The sequence below is a fragment of the Sinocyclocheilus rhinocerous genome, unplaced genomic scaffold, assembly GCF_001515625.1.
Source record: "Sinocyclocheilus rhinocerous isolate Xijiao unplaced genomic scaffold, SAMN03320098_v1.1 scaffold115, whole genome shotgun sequence".
NCBI lineage: Eukaryota > Metazoa > Chordata > Actinopteri > Cypriniformes > Cyprinidae > Sinocyclocheilus > Sinocyclocheilus rhinocerous.
The window spans coordinates 2,990,293-3,004,802 of record NW_015650001.1 but is presented as its reverse complement, the minus strand read 5'-3'; the positions used below and the strand labels follow the sequence as shown (position 1 = coordinate 3,004,802).

General features: G+C 39.7%; 1 protein-coding gene across 3 annotated transcripts in view; it reads right to left on the bottom strand.

Annotated features, from left to right (window-relative positions):
• Positions 1 to 7,214: 7,214 nt before the first annotated feature.
• olfm2a (olfactomedin 2a) overlaps positions 7,215 to 14,510 on the bottom strand; it is a 72,817-nt gene continuing 65,521 nt past the window's right edge. The window contains exons 4-6 of one of the 3 annotated variants that reach the window (XM_016516232.1): positions 13,561 to 13,780; positions 12,850 to 12,956; positions 7,215 to 8,193 (exon numbers count right to left, since the gene is read on the bottom strand). In XM_016516232.1, the coding sequence (XP_016371718.1) occupies positions 7,519 to 8,193; positions 12,850 to 12,956; positions 13,561 to 13,780 (1,002 nt within the window). In that variant the 3' untranslated portion in view covers positions 7,215 to 7,518. The remainder of the gene's footprint in view (positions 8,194 to 12,849; positions 12,957 to 13,560; positions 13,781 to 14,510) is intronic. The other 2 variants (XM_016516233.1, XM_016516234.1) reach the window with 2 other exon arrangements.

The window sequence follows — 14,510 nt, the reverse complement described above, 5'->3', positions numbered from 1 at the left end:
ACGAGCGTACTCAAAACAAAGGGAATAATATGATGTTAAAATTGTATATAGCCCACGTTTTTATAAACGTTTTTTTATTTACCGCTTAGGCAATAACGTTGACAATAACGTATATCTTCAACATACGTTGTCTATGACCAAAAATGTAAGAAGATGTGTTCAGTGGACTTTTAAAATTAGTTTTGCTTGAGAAAATAAAAATATACAGTTAGCGTTTTTTTCTTTTGATTTAGTCGAGTTGGTTTTGCATCAAACACAATGTAATTTTCGGCAATCGAGATCTGACAGCAACAGCACATTTTTCCGCTTGGGCAAGCACTTCTCACCTTAAATCAGCTGCAGACCAGCAAATCACTGAGAACGCGCTGTAATCCTGAGGAGTCATAGCAACAGAGCGGAGACCAGAATGCTGCAGAGAATCCGCTCGCCCGGAAGCAACCGCAACTGGTAGATTTAAAGAAAATTGGCAAATAAATCATTGTATGTACTTATTCCTAACTCTTTAAGCTTTAAGTTACATTTCAAATGACAAGGGATCAACTTCTAATCATGTTTATATGAATTATCCCGTGAATTTATTCTCTCAAATTCTGGCAGTTTATATGGACGGAATGGTATATTGGATATTTACTTAAAGCACATATTCTACATGACCATATTCTACATCCCTAATCCTACCCAATACCTAAACTTAACAACTACCTTACTAACTATTAATAAGCAGCAAATTAGGAGTTTATTGAGGCAAAATTCGTAGTTAATGGTTAATTAATAGCGATAATTGGACCTTAAAATAAAGTGTGACCGCAATAAACATTAAATGATCCTATTTAAATGTACAAAATTTGTATATTTAAAGTTTTAAGTTCACATTCTATAAATGTATTGGACTTATTTAAAAACAAATGGAAGAAAATACATTTTCTAATAATTTCCCTTACAATAACTTGGGGAACAGGGTTAAATAGTTTTAGAATTCCCCATTACGGCGTCCCTGCCAGCAGCTGCATACCGATTTAATGTTTTTTAAATGTCCTACGTTATGCTGGGCTTTTTAGCATATGTAATAGTTCTCACAGAAAAACATAGGATTTTTGCCTCAAAGGCTTTTGTATTCATAGAAAGTAGCAGCAATATGCAGGTCCACATGGAGTCTGCAGCCGCAGAAACATAAATCTACCTACATTTTTAGAGAATTTGAAAACCTGTCAATCAAAAAAATTCCCTACCTCTTGTGTGTCCGTTACATATTTTTGAATAAACTGATCCTGGTTACAGCTACCAATAAGATTGGAGTACCTTTAACTCCTTTGAACACATTGAACATAAAACAGCATTTGCAACACAACATTTGCATTTTACTCCTGTATTTTACATATTTCTGAAACTAGAAATACATGGAGAAAAGAAAAATAGGATGGAACTTCATCCATCAGAAATTGATTGGATCAGCTGAAAAGTTGTTTCCCAGACGGAAAAAGTTATTACATTTTATGATGAAATATGATGACAAATATAATTGTCTTTGGAATAACAGTAACACTTTATATCGATAGTCCACTTTAGACATTCTGCTGACTGTAATTAACTTTGCAGCTACATGTCAGCTACCAGTCACTAACCCTAACAATCTACTAATACTTTAATGAGAGTTATTTGACATAGTTGCAAATTAATGAGAGTTAGTTGGCATGTATTTGCAAAGTTACTTATAGTTAATAGAATGTCTAAGGTGGACTATCAAAATAAAGTGTAACGTCATGCGTGGATGAATACTTCACAATAAGAGCAGGAATATGTATAAAGATAGTAAATTGAGTTGATTTTGAGTTCATGTTGACAAAATCAGCTCAAAAACTGAAAACAAGTCTTGAGATAATATCTGGTCCTGGCTAACAGAGACTGTTTTCCCTAGCGAAAGTGTTGGTTAATCTGTTGAAAACATAGTGCTTTGCCCTGTTGTTGGTGTAGGTTAGTTTGTGCCCATCTATCCAGCCCCCGCACACCTACGCAGACTCTCACAACAACACGAGCACAGATGGCACACTCAAGGGGTTCTGGGAGAAAACAGGCAGTCCATCAGAAAACAAATTTCCCACTGAGAGAGAGGTGTATTAGAGAGGAGGGTATGGGAAATTCGATAGTTGACAGTATGGAGTCTGCTCACAAATTTAATGCAGCTGTTGGTCTGAGCAGAATTTGAGTTTGTGAGTGAGCGAAATAGAGGTAATACTGTCTGAGACGGACACGGGCGGATTATGAATGTTCTATTTGTGAAGCTCCGGTCCTGCTACTGGTTTAATCACACCGACTGCACGGCTTGGCTGAGCAGATGGATTCCTATTACAGCTGCTTGGCTAGCTTACCCTATTCTTACCCGATAACGATCAGCAGCCGTACCGGCAAGGTTTTATTTTTTTTTCCCGCTATGGGGCTCAGTGCATCGTTAATTCCACCTGATCTCACTATGAACTTGTCTTCATCTTGTTCTCTTCTTATTGAAAGGATTCGGAGTTGACCCAGACACCACAACCACCTCTCTGACCCACACACCTGCAGCATCCCCTCTATGACGTCAAACCGGATTCCACTATAACCTTATAATATTAAACCAGCCGTAATGGTTTTATTGCTTTAGTGGAGTGTGACGTGTCCGAGCAGAAGGGTTATAAAGAAAAATGACCTGTGGTTTCGTTGCAAAATATTTCTGCTTTATTGTCTTTCACAAATCAGCATGTAATGAAATTAGAGCTGGGTGTACCAATCAATGTGAGTAAAAAAATGCAATTACGAGGGCAATTATGAAGGGGTGTCTTGTGGGAGATAAGGAAGAGAATGGAAACGTATTACAACCTGCTTTCCTCTCATCTGTTCTCTTGTACACAGCTGTGCAAACTTTTGAGAGCGCCAGAATTAATTTCAATCGGAGGCAGAAAGATTGAAGGGCAAACAGTTATGCCACTTTATCTAGTGAATGCTGGATGATAAAGTGCTGTCACTACAACATAAACCAATGCCAGGTGGAGTTGTAACAGTAGGTGATGGGTTATAACGTTAATAGAAATTATGGAGCATGGGCGGTTCCTCCAAGGAGGCAAGGGAGGCAACACCGTCTCAAAGGCAGTGTCTCTAGTTTTTTTCCCCGTTCTATTGCCCGTGCAAAAACACATTCCGTGTGAATGGCCCCTTATATTCCTAACATTACTGGCCATAAACACACTATTAGCAGCCATAAAACGGTATTTTGCATTTATTAAGAATACTGTAGCTCACTTTGTTCCTATGTTCCAAGTTTGGGTTTGAATCCGAGGTAATGTACATACAGTACTGAAATGTATAGCTTCAATCCAAGACCTTTAGGTCCCATAGAAGCCTCTGCCAAATAACAAATCTGCTGTAAATATTTAACCATTTACCCAAAGAGAAAGGAAAAAATGAAATCGCATCATATGACCCCTTTAACTGTTTACCCCGTTGAAAAAAACAGCATATGCTGGTTAAGTATGTTTTGAAGAATGGCAGCAGAATGGTTAAGCTGGTCCTAAGCAAATAGCTCCTGTTCAGGACTAGCTCATAACCAGCTTATAACCAGTTTAAACCAGCTCATGACCAACTAAGGACCAGCTCAAGCTATCTGCCATGCTTCAAAACATATCTAACCAGCATAAGCTGTTTTTTTTCCGATACTTAAGATACTTAATTCACTACCAAAAAGTAATAAATAGTTCTAAACACAACCAAATGAAATTCAGTTGAATTAAAATCTCTCTTGCTCAATATTTGTTTGTGCTGTATTTTTATGTTAGCTTAGCAACAAGCCAATGCCAACCTTTAGTGAAAGTTACCATACAACCTACCAGAAATTGGCATTTTTACTCAAATTTCCGCAAAGTGAGTGGACCCTGCATGCTCATTTGTTCTAGGATGTGAAGAAGAAAGGGTGTACGGGAGAGTGTGCCATTTTACAGTAACAGTGTTTTTACACTGCAGTGGAAGGGAGGGCCTGCGGCTCTTTTAATTGGCTGAGTATGAAACAGCTGTCATGCCCGCCGTTTGGGCTGTAAGTCTTAATTAAACATAAGTGCATGCTGGGCCGGCTGCAGCCTCACCGAGAAGCGGAAGATGTTGTGTGAATCACACTGATGTCTCACTCGCACAAACACACACGTAGACACATATGATCACAAGGGTGGTGTATCCGTGAGTCCGTCTCTCTCCATCACATCTCTTCTTTTTTCCAATTAAACAGACATGCAGCAGGATGCTAACAGACAGCTTTGCTTATGTCATTGAAAGTTTACTGTAGTCCCAATGCACTAGTCTGCTTGAGCAGTGTTAAGAGAAGGACGCAGTGTAGATGCAATGGAGGCTCATCTTTTATTTAGCAGGGATGCCTACTGATTTGAGGCACTCAAATAAGAGATGTGACTGTGCTAATGTTGTTCCCGCCACAATCAAGATTCATGAGGCCTAGGTGCATGTTTGTGCCTGAAAGAGAAAGGAGGAGAAAGGGAGAGGGTACAGCTTTCTTTAGATTTCTTTAGCTCGGCTTCAAAGCATTGCTGCATTCTCGGCACGATTTCTATTTTTAGCGGCCTCACTGCATCAAAGCTTTAATTCCCTGTACGTATACAAATGAAACAATTATTTCGAACTCTTCACCAGTCTTAGATGCCGCAGTGTGACACACATCAGATAATGTCCCCATTATTTACCTTGTAAATTGCATAAAGCCTGTTTTACACCACATGAAAATCGGTCTTATTAACAGGTTGCAGCACTCACACTGCACGCTTAAGCAGCACTTCAAGTGGAGTTTCGACAGGGAGTCATTTTGTGCCCCGTGTAGCACGGTAATCTCAGAAGAAAATATGTTGAAAATGCACTATAAACCTATTTATTAGCACAATTGTAAGCAATATAGGGTTTTATGAAGGAGTTTTTTTAAGTAATGTAAAATAACAGTGAACTACTCACATTGTTTGAAAAAAGAACTTTTAGGCATGATGAACTGGCCCTCTTAACATGCATTTTTGGTGATCAGATCATGATCGAATGGCACTTAACATTAAAAGCCATAACATTGAAATTTGGAGAGGGTCTGAGAAAGATTGTAACCACATTTAATGAAGATGTTAATGCAAATGTGGTTTTGTTGCACATTCGGCTTTGCAAGAGGTTACGCTGCAAATAAAGCATCACATACAGTATGCCACTTTGACGTACTGAAACGTTAAGGCGTTATTTTGTGGGGTTATGGCTGTTTCTTTTTATTCTGGTCTAAGAAAGATAACAGTCACAGTTCCCTTGTGATCTGCACACTTGATTTAATAATCAATACCCCATGAATTATTGCACTGGACTACACTTTTTTTTCTTGTGTATTGTTTCTCTCACTCACATTTTCTCTGTGTATTTTTGTGGAGACAGTGAATTTCCCTACTTTTCATCACTTTTTCTCCCTATTATCTTTCACTGTGGGAATATTTATAAAAAAGGGAAACACAATAGACCACACAGTACATGTATACTGTATCAGATTTGGTTTCATGCCATGTCAGTTAATTACCATTTGGATGCAAATTCACTTTCACAATGATCAAGTTTGTAATTCCTAAAGCCAACTCCCCATAGTCATTTCATAATTTACTAAATGGGGGGAAAAAAATCAGTGCGGTAACTCGAAAATCACTTTATTTTCTGTGTAGTTCTAGTTATGTTACGCAGCTAAAGCTCTCTTCTGCAAGGATCATGTGTGCCTGCTGTTGTAATTGGGCTGCTGCATCATTTACGTGCTTCTTTTGCATGCAGTGTGAAACAGACCTTGAGATTCATGCACAGCTGCTCTTTGCAACAACTGTGTGCTGAACTCACAGAGAAGAACTGACGAGGAGACTGTGGCATCTGAAAATTCTCCCAGTTTGGTGAATTTGCGTGATTTTCTCCTTCACTTGTCTGACTTCCTATCTTATACAAGTAGTACCTTTACCTTTATTACTGCTAAAGGGGTTGTATCATACCATTAGTCAAGGTTTATTGTTCTGCCATTTAGTTTGACCATTTTGTTTGTTCTGTCTCTTTGAAGTAATTGCTTTTTTTGCTACTGTGATTTAAGACTTCTGTGTAAACTGACGGATTCACAAAACAGTCTGCTTTGAAATGTGCCACATAACCTGTTAAGATCAGACTTAATGTTAAAAATGAACTTTAGCTGCTCGTTTCCAACATTTTGATCTTTGAGACAAACATGCAGAGCAGTAGGTGCTACACACAGCCAGGAATAGCACAGAGTTTTGTGGACTTTCTCCGATTTTACTGGTGTTCAGGAATAATAGTGTCTGTCCTACTTCCCACTACATTGTGGATTGGCAGGCTATGTTTTCAAACATAAAAATTAATGTGGAATTGAGGATGGTTATATGTTAATGCCTTTTAATAGTTTCTGACATCAGAAATAAATTAAGTTGATTTAGCAGTTTATAGACTACATTTATTTATTTTGTTTAAATACAAATGAAGTTTTGGTTTAATAAAATAACAGTATGGATTCTCTGTTTATCATGAACGCTGATTGATGGGTTCGGTGTGTACAGTTGATCTTTCTTTTTAAGTAACCAAAACACTTGCACTTGCATTGTCTGCGTCACAAAATTACATCACACGAGCTGGACAAGGGAAGTATACTTTGGTCTTAACTCAAATTAAATAAAGAACACATCTAAAAGGTAGTTGGACAAGCCCACAGTTTCTAATTTCATATTTTTACACAGCCTGCTGAGGAGGCGTGCCTCGAAAGAAACATGGAAACAGGTTGTAACTTGGCAGGCGCAAACAACAACAACAGCAGCAGCAGGCATCACTGTAGCCCGGGGCCTCATCTGTCCGACTGAATGCTTTGCTTTTTTTCCCTCATTCTTCCGCTGTCTCTCATTTCTTCTCCTCCGCCACCTCACCTTTCAGCCCTTCATGTCACGAAGCTCCGCCTGACTGACGTCTCTCCTCAGGATGGCTGACACCAAACAGGAGCTGGATTCACTTCCTGAGGCAGTCAAGAGAAGCTTGGCTCATCCTGCTGCGGCACGTCTCTAGTTATATTAAAGCTGGAGCTTTGAAAAAGGCTTTGTGAAAGAATACTCAGCGAACAAGCATTCACTCAAACTTTTCACTACAGAATGCGGCCATTATTAACCATCGGCATTGGAGGGGGGAAATAAAAAGGTGAAACTTGAAAATGGTAAAGTTTGATGTTTATTTATTCTTTTTCCACAAATAAAAAGAAAGTACTCATGCTGAATCATCACAGGAAAGAAAATAAAGGCTCAGTTTATGTACCAGTACCAATCTTGCTCTCCTCAGAACATTAGATGAATAATAGCACTCTATGAAGTTTGGAATGCAGTAAAAAAGTCTAAGCTTTAGTCATGTCCTCCTCCACATAAATGTGTGTGTATATGTGTGTGGGCATATCAGTGTGTGTACATCTGTGTATAAGCAATGTGTTTGTAAGGTCTGCATGACCTAGTCCTCAGCTGTTTTGATGACCTGGAACAATGTGACGTTGTAGAGGACTTGATGTCCGTTGTTCCAAGTGTAGAGCACTCTTTCTCGGGGGTTGTAGTCCATCATGGAAATGTGGGAGTATTGGTTATGGAAGGGGATGTCTGTGTACTCATAGGTTGAGGTGTTGGTGTAATATGCGAAGTAGATCTTAGCACCGGCCAGGTGGGAGTTGGTGACGTAGAGCGTGCCGCAGATCATGAACGATTCGCCGGCGCTCCGTTTAGGGAAGCCTGTGTCCCACGTTTGAAGCACTTCCAGGCTTTGTGGCTCCAGACGGCTAATGACGATGTTTCCAGCATTGGGAATAGTGGTGTAGACAGCCCATAGCCCATTCTCGTCAGCCATGAGGTCGATGTCAGATGATCCACCCCAGGAGTAGGGAAAGGTGTTGTTGTAGCCTGCACCGCTAAGGCTGCGCTGCACCAGGATGCTTCGGGATCGGAAGTGGTACTTGATGATTATGTTACTCTGGTATTTGTTGTAGTAGAGGGAGCCGTTGTACACCACATGACCCGTACCAGCCCAAGGGTGGGGCAGGAGATGCTGCACAAAGTTCTGGCCTTTCATGAAGTCGTTCATTGTGCGGTACTCCAGCACACGACGTCCCTTAAAGTAACCGTCCATTGACCACACCTGAGACAGAATAAGATATTCAAATGTAAAATGCATGATACAAACAAAGAAAAAAACAAACATTAAGGATGGTAAAATTCACAGATTCACATCGGTGCGTTGGCCTAAAATGTAACGATGCAATGCATCAATTTTAAAAAGTGTGCTTTAGATATAAGTTGGCATTTGTATCGTGATGCATCATTTCTAACTTTTATTATTTAGAAAGTGACCAATAATTTGTGACCAATATTTTATATGTAGATACATTTCTCCTCTCTAAACTGTTTCTCAAGCACATTCTCTCATCACCACTGCTGCTACACGAATATGACATATTACAGCACTATGGAGGTGTGCCTCATTATTTTTTCCATTGCATCGTGTTGCATTGAATCACATTGTGTTGAATTGAATTAACATCGGATTGCACTGTATCGTAATAAGGGTGAAACGTATCGCATTGGAAACTGCTTCATATTTATCTTTAATGTATCGTATCGTTGGCTATGTATCAAGATTAGGGCTGAACGATTTTGGAAAATAATCTAATTGCTATTTTTTTTTTTTTACCAATATTGCGATTGCGATTTAATAAGCAATTATTTTTTAAAGCTCTTTATGTTCTGTATTATTCAACAAAGACAAGCTATACATCATTGTATAGTATGACCAACACAATATTAGATAGATTAAACATAAATGTTATTTTCTGTAGGCCAGGCCTATATGTTACGATGAAATTAGGTGATGCATGAATTGATATGTATGACATTTTTATTTAACTGTTGTAAACATTAAAATGAAAGTCAGTAAAAAGTCACACAAAATAAAGTAGATTGCAGAAATATAAAAACAATCTGTTGCTTTACCACACTACTTTAGGTAATTCAAAGTCAATGTGTAATAAACATATGTAAACATGTGGACTGCACTTTTTAAACACTGTCCGTTAACTTTAGAGTAGACAGACTTTAAATAAATAAGAATATATATATTACCTTATTATATATATTATTTTAAGGTCGAAGTCTTCAGTAATGAAATGCACCATAACACTGTACTGCTTGAGTAATTCCAATGTGCTGTTTTGAAGTACGTTCATTATATACACTTTCAAACATATATTGCAAGAGCTATAAGAGAGCGGACGTTTCCTTATGCTTTCTCTCGCCGTACTTTGATGTCATAAACCGATCGATCTTCAAGTCCAACACAACACACCTCTTTACTCTCGCGTGTCATGTGACCAAGTGTAATCGCAGCCTCTGCGGTTGAAAAATCGCGTTTATTCATATTGCGATATTATCGCAAATAATCGCAATTAATCGTTCAGCCCTAATCGAGATCGTGTATCGCATCGGCCTCAGCTACGGAGATGCACATCCCTAATATGTATATACCACAGTATTATTATATGCAGTGTTATTATCATTAAAATATAAGACATTTTTGTTAACAGAATAAAAATAAAAACTAGACTCAGAGAAACTTAAATTAATTAACTGAAACTAACTAATAACTAACTAACTAACTAACTAACTAACCTAATTTGAGAAATGCAATACATTTTTTTTTAAATTATACTGCTTAACTTTGGCAGCCCTAAAATACTGAAGCTAAAATGAAAAACAGAAATTAGTAATCTCTGAAAACTAAAAATAAAACGAGTTAAAATAAATCTAATAAAAAAAATCATGTTAACTAAATAGAAAATATAATAGAAATAAAAGATAAATAAAAATGAGCAAATGTTTACACAAACTCTGAATTTGGATGAAAGTGTCTAGCCAAATGTGAAAAAAAATTCTTAGTCACTAATCAATGTTTCATGACTCCTTTGTACAAAAACACTCATCACTCATGTTTCCATTTCCATTAAAGATGTTTTTTTTGATTATTTTCAAATCATGCTGGAGGATCATCGAGTTTTACATAAACTTGTCATTCATGCAGCTTGAGTGCTGGTGACATTTAAGCTAAATGGGCACATACAGGATATTAAGACATCTGAATTACAAAAAAAAAAAAATAATTATTGGACAAGAATGCAAAATAGAAGCATTTTCACTAGTGGACTTTTTGACCCCTTTGTAAGTAGAATGAGGAATCAGGTTAGAAATGAAAGCTGAGATTTCTGTGCCAAGAATAGAGTAGAAAGAGCATATACCTGGATGAAAGTACAGTACATCAAAAGAGACGCCATCTCCTGACTTACTTTTGAGAGAGTGACAGCAGAGCCTTTCTTCCTGTGTAACCAGCTGTGACTCTCACTGTGCACAGTCTAGGTGTGTATGTGTTGTCAAATCTATTGATCTGTTCCTTGTGTGGGAGTGGAGATGCTGTATGTGCTTTGCACTCGGCTGCAGCAGTTGTTCCCTGCCCTTTTCCACTCCACATTCACAGGAAATCAATCCTGTTAGCAGTTCTCCATCTCTCTCTGCTTCTCTTCTCCGTACTCGCCGTCACTTTATGAGGCTATAGTATCTATCAGGCACACAACAGCCATGCTGTGCCCCCATCTTTACCAAGCCATGCGCTGTGCACTCTTTATTAACACATCGTAATAAAACTTCAGACAGTCAGCTTATTTAGGATGGTTATTATGTTCTTTCTCCTGCATAATGAAGGCCCTCTGAGGATTTAACGCTCCCCTGCTTTTGCCTTCTTTTGCCTCCTCTCCTCCTTCCTCCCTCCCTCCCTCCTGCAGTCTCCCTCCCTGCCTCTTCCCACATTTCTCATTCCACAGAGAGATGCGGTGCATTTTTATTTTTAGGCTACTGTGGGGCTGCGTGGTGACTGGAGAGGAGGAGAGCAGGTGACTTATGGACAGGCAGGATAATTGGAATATTAAGTATAGCATTTCCTCTGTGGGCTAAACGAGTCCCTGTAGATCGGCGAGTGGAGCTGTGGTCACACTGCGGCCTGCCCATCTCCGCCTCTGTGTTCCCTTCTGAGAAGAATGGCATATGTTGTGCTTTGGATGCTGGAGTCCGGATCTTTATTACATTAACCTGCAATGCTGTGTGTGTGACATTGTAAATCTAGGGACAGTGAATGCTCAGATGCCTGCCGGATTGATATGACCATTATCTTGATTGAGGTGATTTATCGGTGATTGATATTGGCGAGTGATGTGATCATTAAAGCCAAAGATAAAGGACTGTATAATTTAAGATGAGCTTTCGACTTGCCCCTTTAAACAGAATAATTGATGATCACTGCTTGTTGTCCTTTCCATGTCAGTCCTTTTATAGTGGAAATTTTAAGACTGGACAGAGGGAACAGTAGATAGATTACCTGTGTTGAATGTCTTTGAATTAAATTCCTCTACCTGCCATTCCAGTTCCTTTTCAGCTTCACAATCATTAATTTAAAAAGAGCCAATTTATTCAATTCTTCAACCCTGTTCTCCACTGAGATTGACAGGGCTGTTGCTAAAACTAATGTAGCCCATGGAAAATATTCGGTAGGCCCTCTCACAAATGGACCCAATGAGTAGATTACAACATAAAGTGTTTTCCAACCCTATTCCTGGAGGCACACTGACAGGACACATTTCGGATATCTCATTATTGCTTATATCATGATATGAGTAATTTTATTTCACAGTAACAATATATATCACAATATAGTTACAAAAGTGATTTAGTCAAGAGCAGTGAGAGATATTCTCTCATTTGTTGTTTTATTAACATGAATGACAGACAGCAAGAATATTAGACTGCTGTCACTTTAAGAGCTACCCGGATCCAAAATACTGTTACACATGTGTTTTTTTTCTCAGCTGTTTGCTTTCCCTTGAGACCTACTGTGCTTATGAGGATACTTGCAAAGACAGGCATTTTGACACTTCAAAGTGTGTATTTAACAGTTCAAGGCCTATAAAGTGGCAAAATAACTCAGTTCAATTCTCCCGCGCTCTATGAACACACTCTTCACGTGCGTGCGCCTCTTTGACAGTGCTCAGAAACAGTGTTCACATATAGCTTAATAAGTTTTCATGACCACACAGCACAGCAACATCATGTGAGCAACCGCGATAGAGACCATAGTCCAAAATCTCTACCTGTTAACAAATTTCTACCGGTTAATTGTCTACCGGTCACCCAACCCTAATCTGACACATCCATTTCTGGACTTGGAGCCTCTTCTAATGAGTCGATCAGTTGAATCAGGTGTGCTTGATTAGGATAAGTTTGAAAATGTGTAGTTTTGGTGTGCCTTAAGGAACAGGATTGGGTAACACTGCCTTTCATCACTGGGCCCAGGATGCATTCCCATGTGTCTCCCCCTGACGATGGCTCTGGCTGCTAGTAATACCTGGCATTGATTGGTGAAACATTTGCCTAAACAAGTTGATAATACCCAACCCCCTGATGGAGTAATTAATATGAGGACTGTGGCTTTGACAGGAGACGTAAGGATTGAGAGAAGAATGAAGTGTGGGAGAGAGAGTATGAGCATGATAGAGAAGGAAAAAGAGGGTGGGAGGGAGAAAAATGGTGGAAGAACCATCCATCAGTGACTCAGCTCTTACCGCTGAGGAGCAGCTACACTGTACCAAAACACTGACTCAGTCACAATGTGTGTGTGTGTCCGTGTCCGGGGAGAGGCGGCTCATCATAGCAGTGGCAGTGATAGAGTGATAGAGTGTTGCAGCACGGTCATTCTTACCCTATTATCGGAGCTGGGGATCATTGTGTCAGTCATCCAGGAGCCGAACCTTGACCCTGAAGCGCGGACGGTGATGGGGTTACTGACGCCAGTTAGCTTCCCACAACCTGGTGATAAAACACAGGGGGCACTATGAACGACGGCTTCAGCGGAACTCCAGTGAACCAGTCAGCATTAAACTGCCAAAAGTGACATTTATGGAGCAGAACGAATATCCGTTATATCATCATTTTGGAGTTTCTTGTGAAGTCATCAGTTTCACCCTAAATAGAACATGAGCTTGTCTCATCATGTATCTGAAAGCCAATTAATCTTTCAGCCAAATATACTTTGGGCGTTTCAGTTTGAGGCCTGCTAGCTGGCTGTTTTTAACGTTCTAACATTAAATTGCTTATCTAATTGGACAGCAAGCACATTTTTACTTAATTGGATCTAATGTGGTCTCCCGACCATCAGACATGTCTACTTTACTTTTTCTTTTCCATTTAAATTACCAAAGTATTTCCAAAGTAAATTATTGCAGCTGCTCTAAAATAACTTCACAAATAATCATGTAAAACGAGTCCTGCACTGAGAATCCAACAAGTAAAAATTATTTCTATTTTCTTGCTGTAATAGGTCACATACTGTGTGTCCACGGTCAATAGATTGGTTGCTGCCTTTTCTTGATTATTAAAATCAACTTAAACCCACTGCTGCTAGATGTCTTACCGAGTTTCTGCATGCAGGAGTGCAGGCGAGTCTCCAGCAGTAGCACTCGCTGCCTGAGCTCCTCGTAGTCATAGGCTCCCATCTCCTCTTGAATTGCCATTAGTACCAGAGACAGATTCCTCACCTCCTCCCTCAGGCGAAGGATCATTCTTGCATCTGCCTTGTACTGTTCCAGCACTGGCAGCAGGGGAAGCAGCTGAGTAACCTTGTCCTTTAACTCCTGAGGTAAACGGAAGAAGGAAGGTGTGAAATGGTGGTTAGGAAAGATGAGAAATGTTAATCTCCCTCTCACAGAGGTTTGGGAATTTGCATGGGCTCTCATTAACTATTCAAGACGTTCATCTCCAATATTTCATCTCGCATGACCGGTCTCCTGCCCCGGATCCGAATGCATCCTCACATGAGAACTAAATATTGATTTCATGCATTTGCAGTCTCTCACAATCTACTGCTTGTCCGACGTGGTGACACAGGCCCACTCATCAGAGCGCTGTCAGCTCTCCACCTCGGCGTGACCAAGCGTATACGAAAGAGCTTAAACTCGTGGGCTGATCTCAGCTCAGTGTGGGCAATCAGTTACCGCAGCCATGCGGACTGGCGGGTCTGGCATAGGCTGAGGTATATCAATAAAGGGGGTCTTTTCAGCAGGTGTATCAATAAAGCATGCTCACCACAGGAGGGGCTGTTTCCTCCTTGTTAAAGTTTATCGTAAATCTGGTGATGGAGCTGCTCTCAGCCCTGCGGCGCCACATCATAAATCTCATTTTCCTGTTCCGAGACACAAAAATTTTGTCTCGTTAATCTCCCGGCCTGCCATAGGCAACTTCGAGCTCTCCACATTCATCAGCAGCCTCGCCGAAATAAAGCCGGGCTTTGAGACTCCCACTCTTTGAAATAGTGCTTTTAACACTGGCACATCTTGCAAATTTTTCACAGCTCCAGCATAGAGA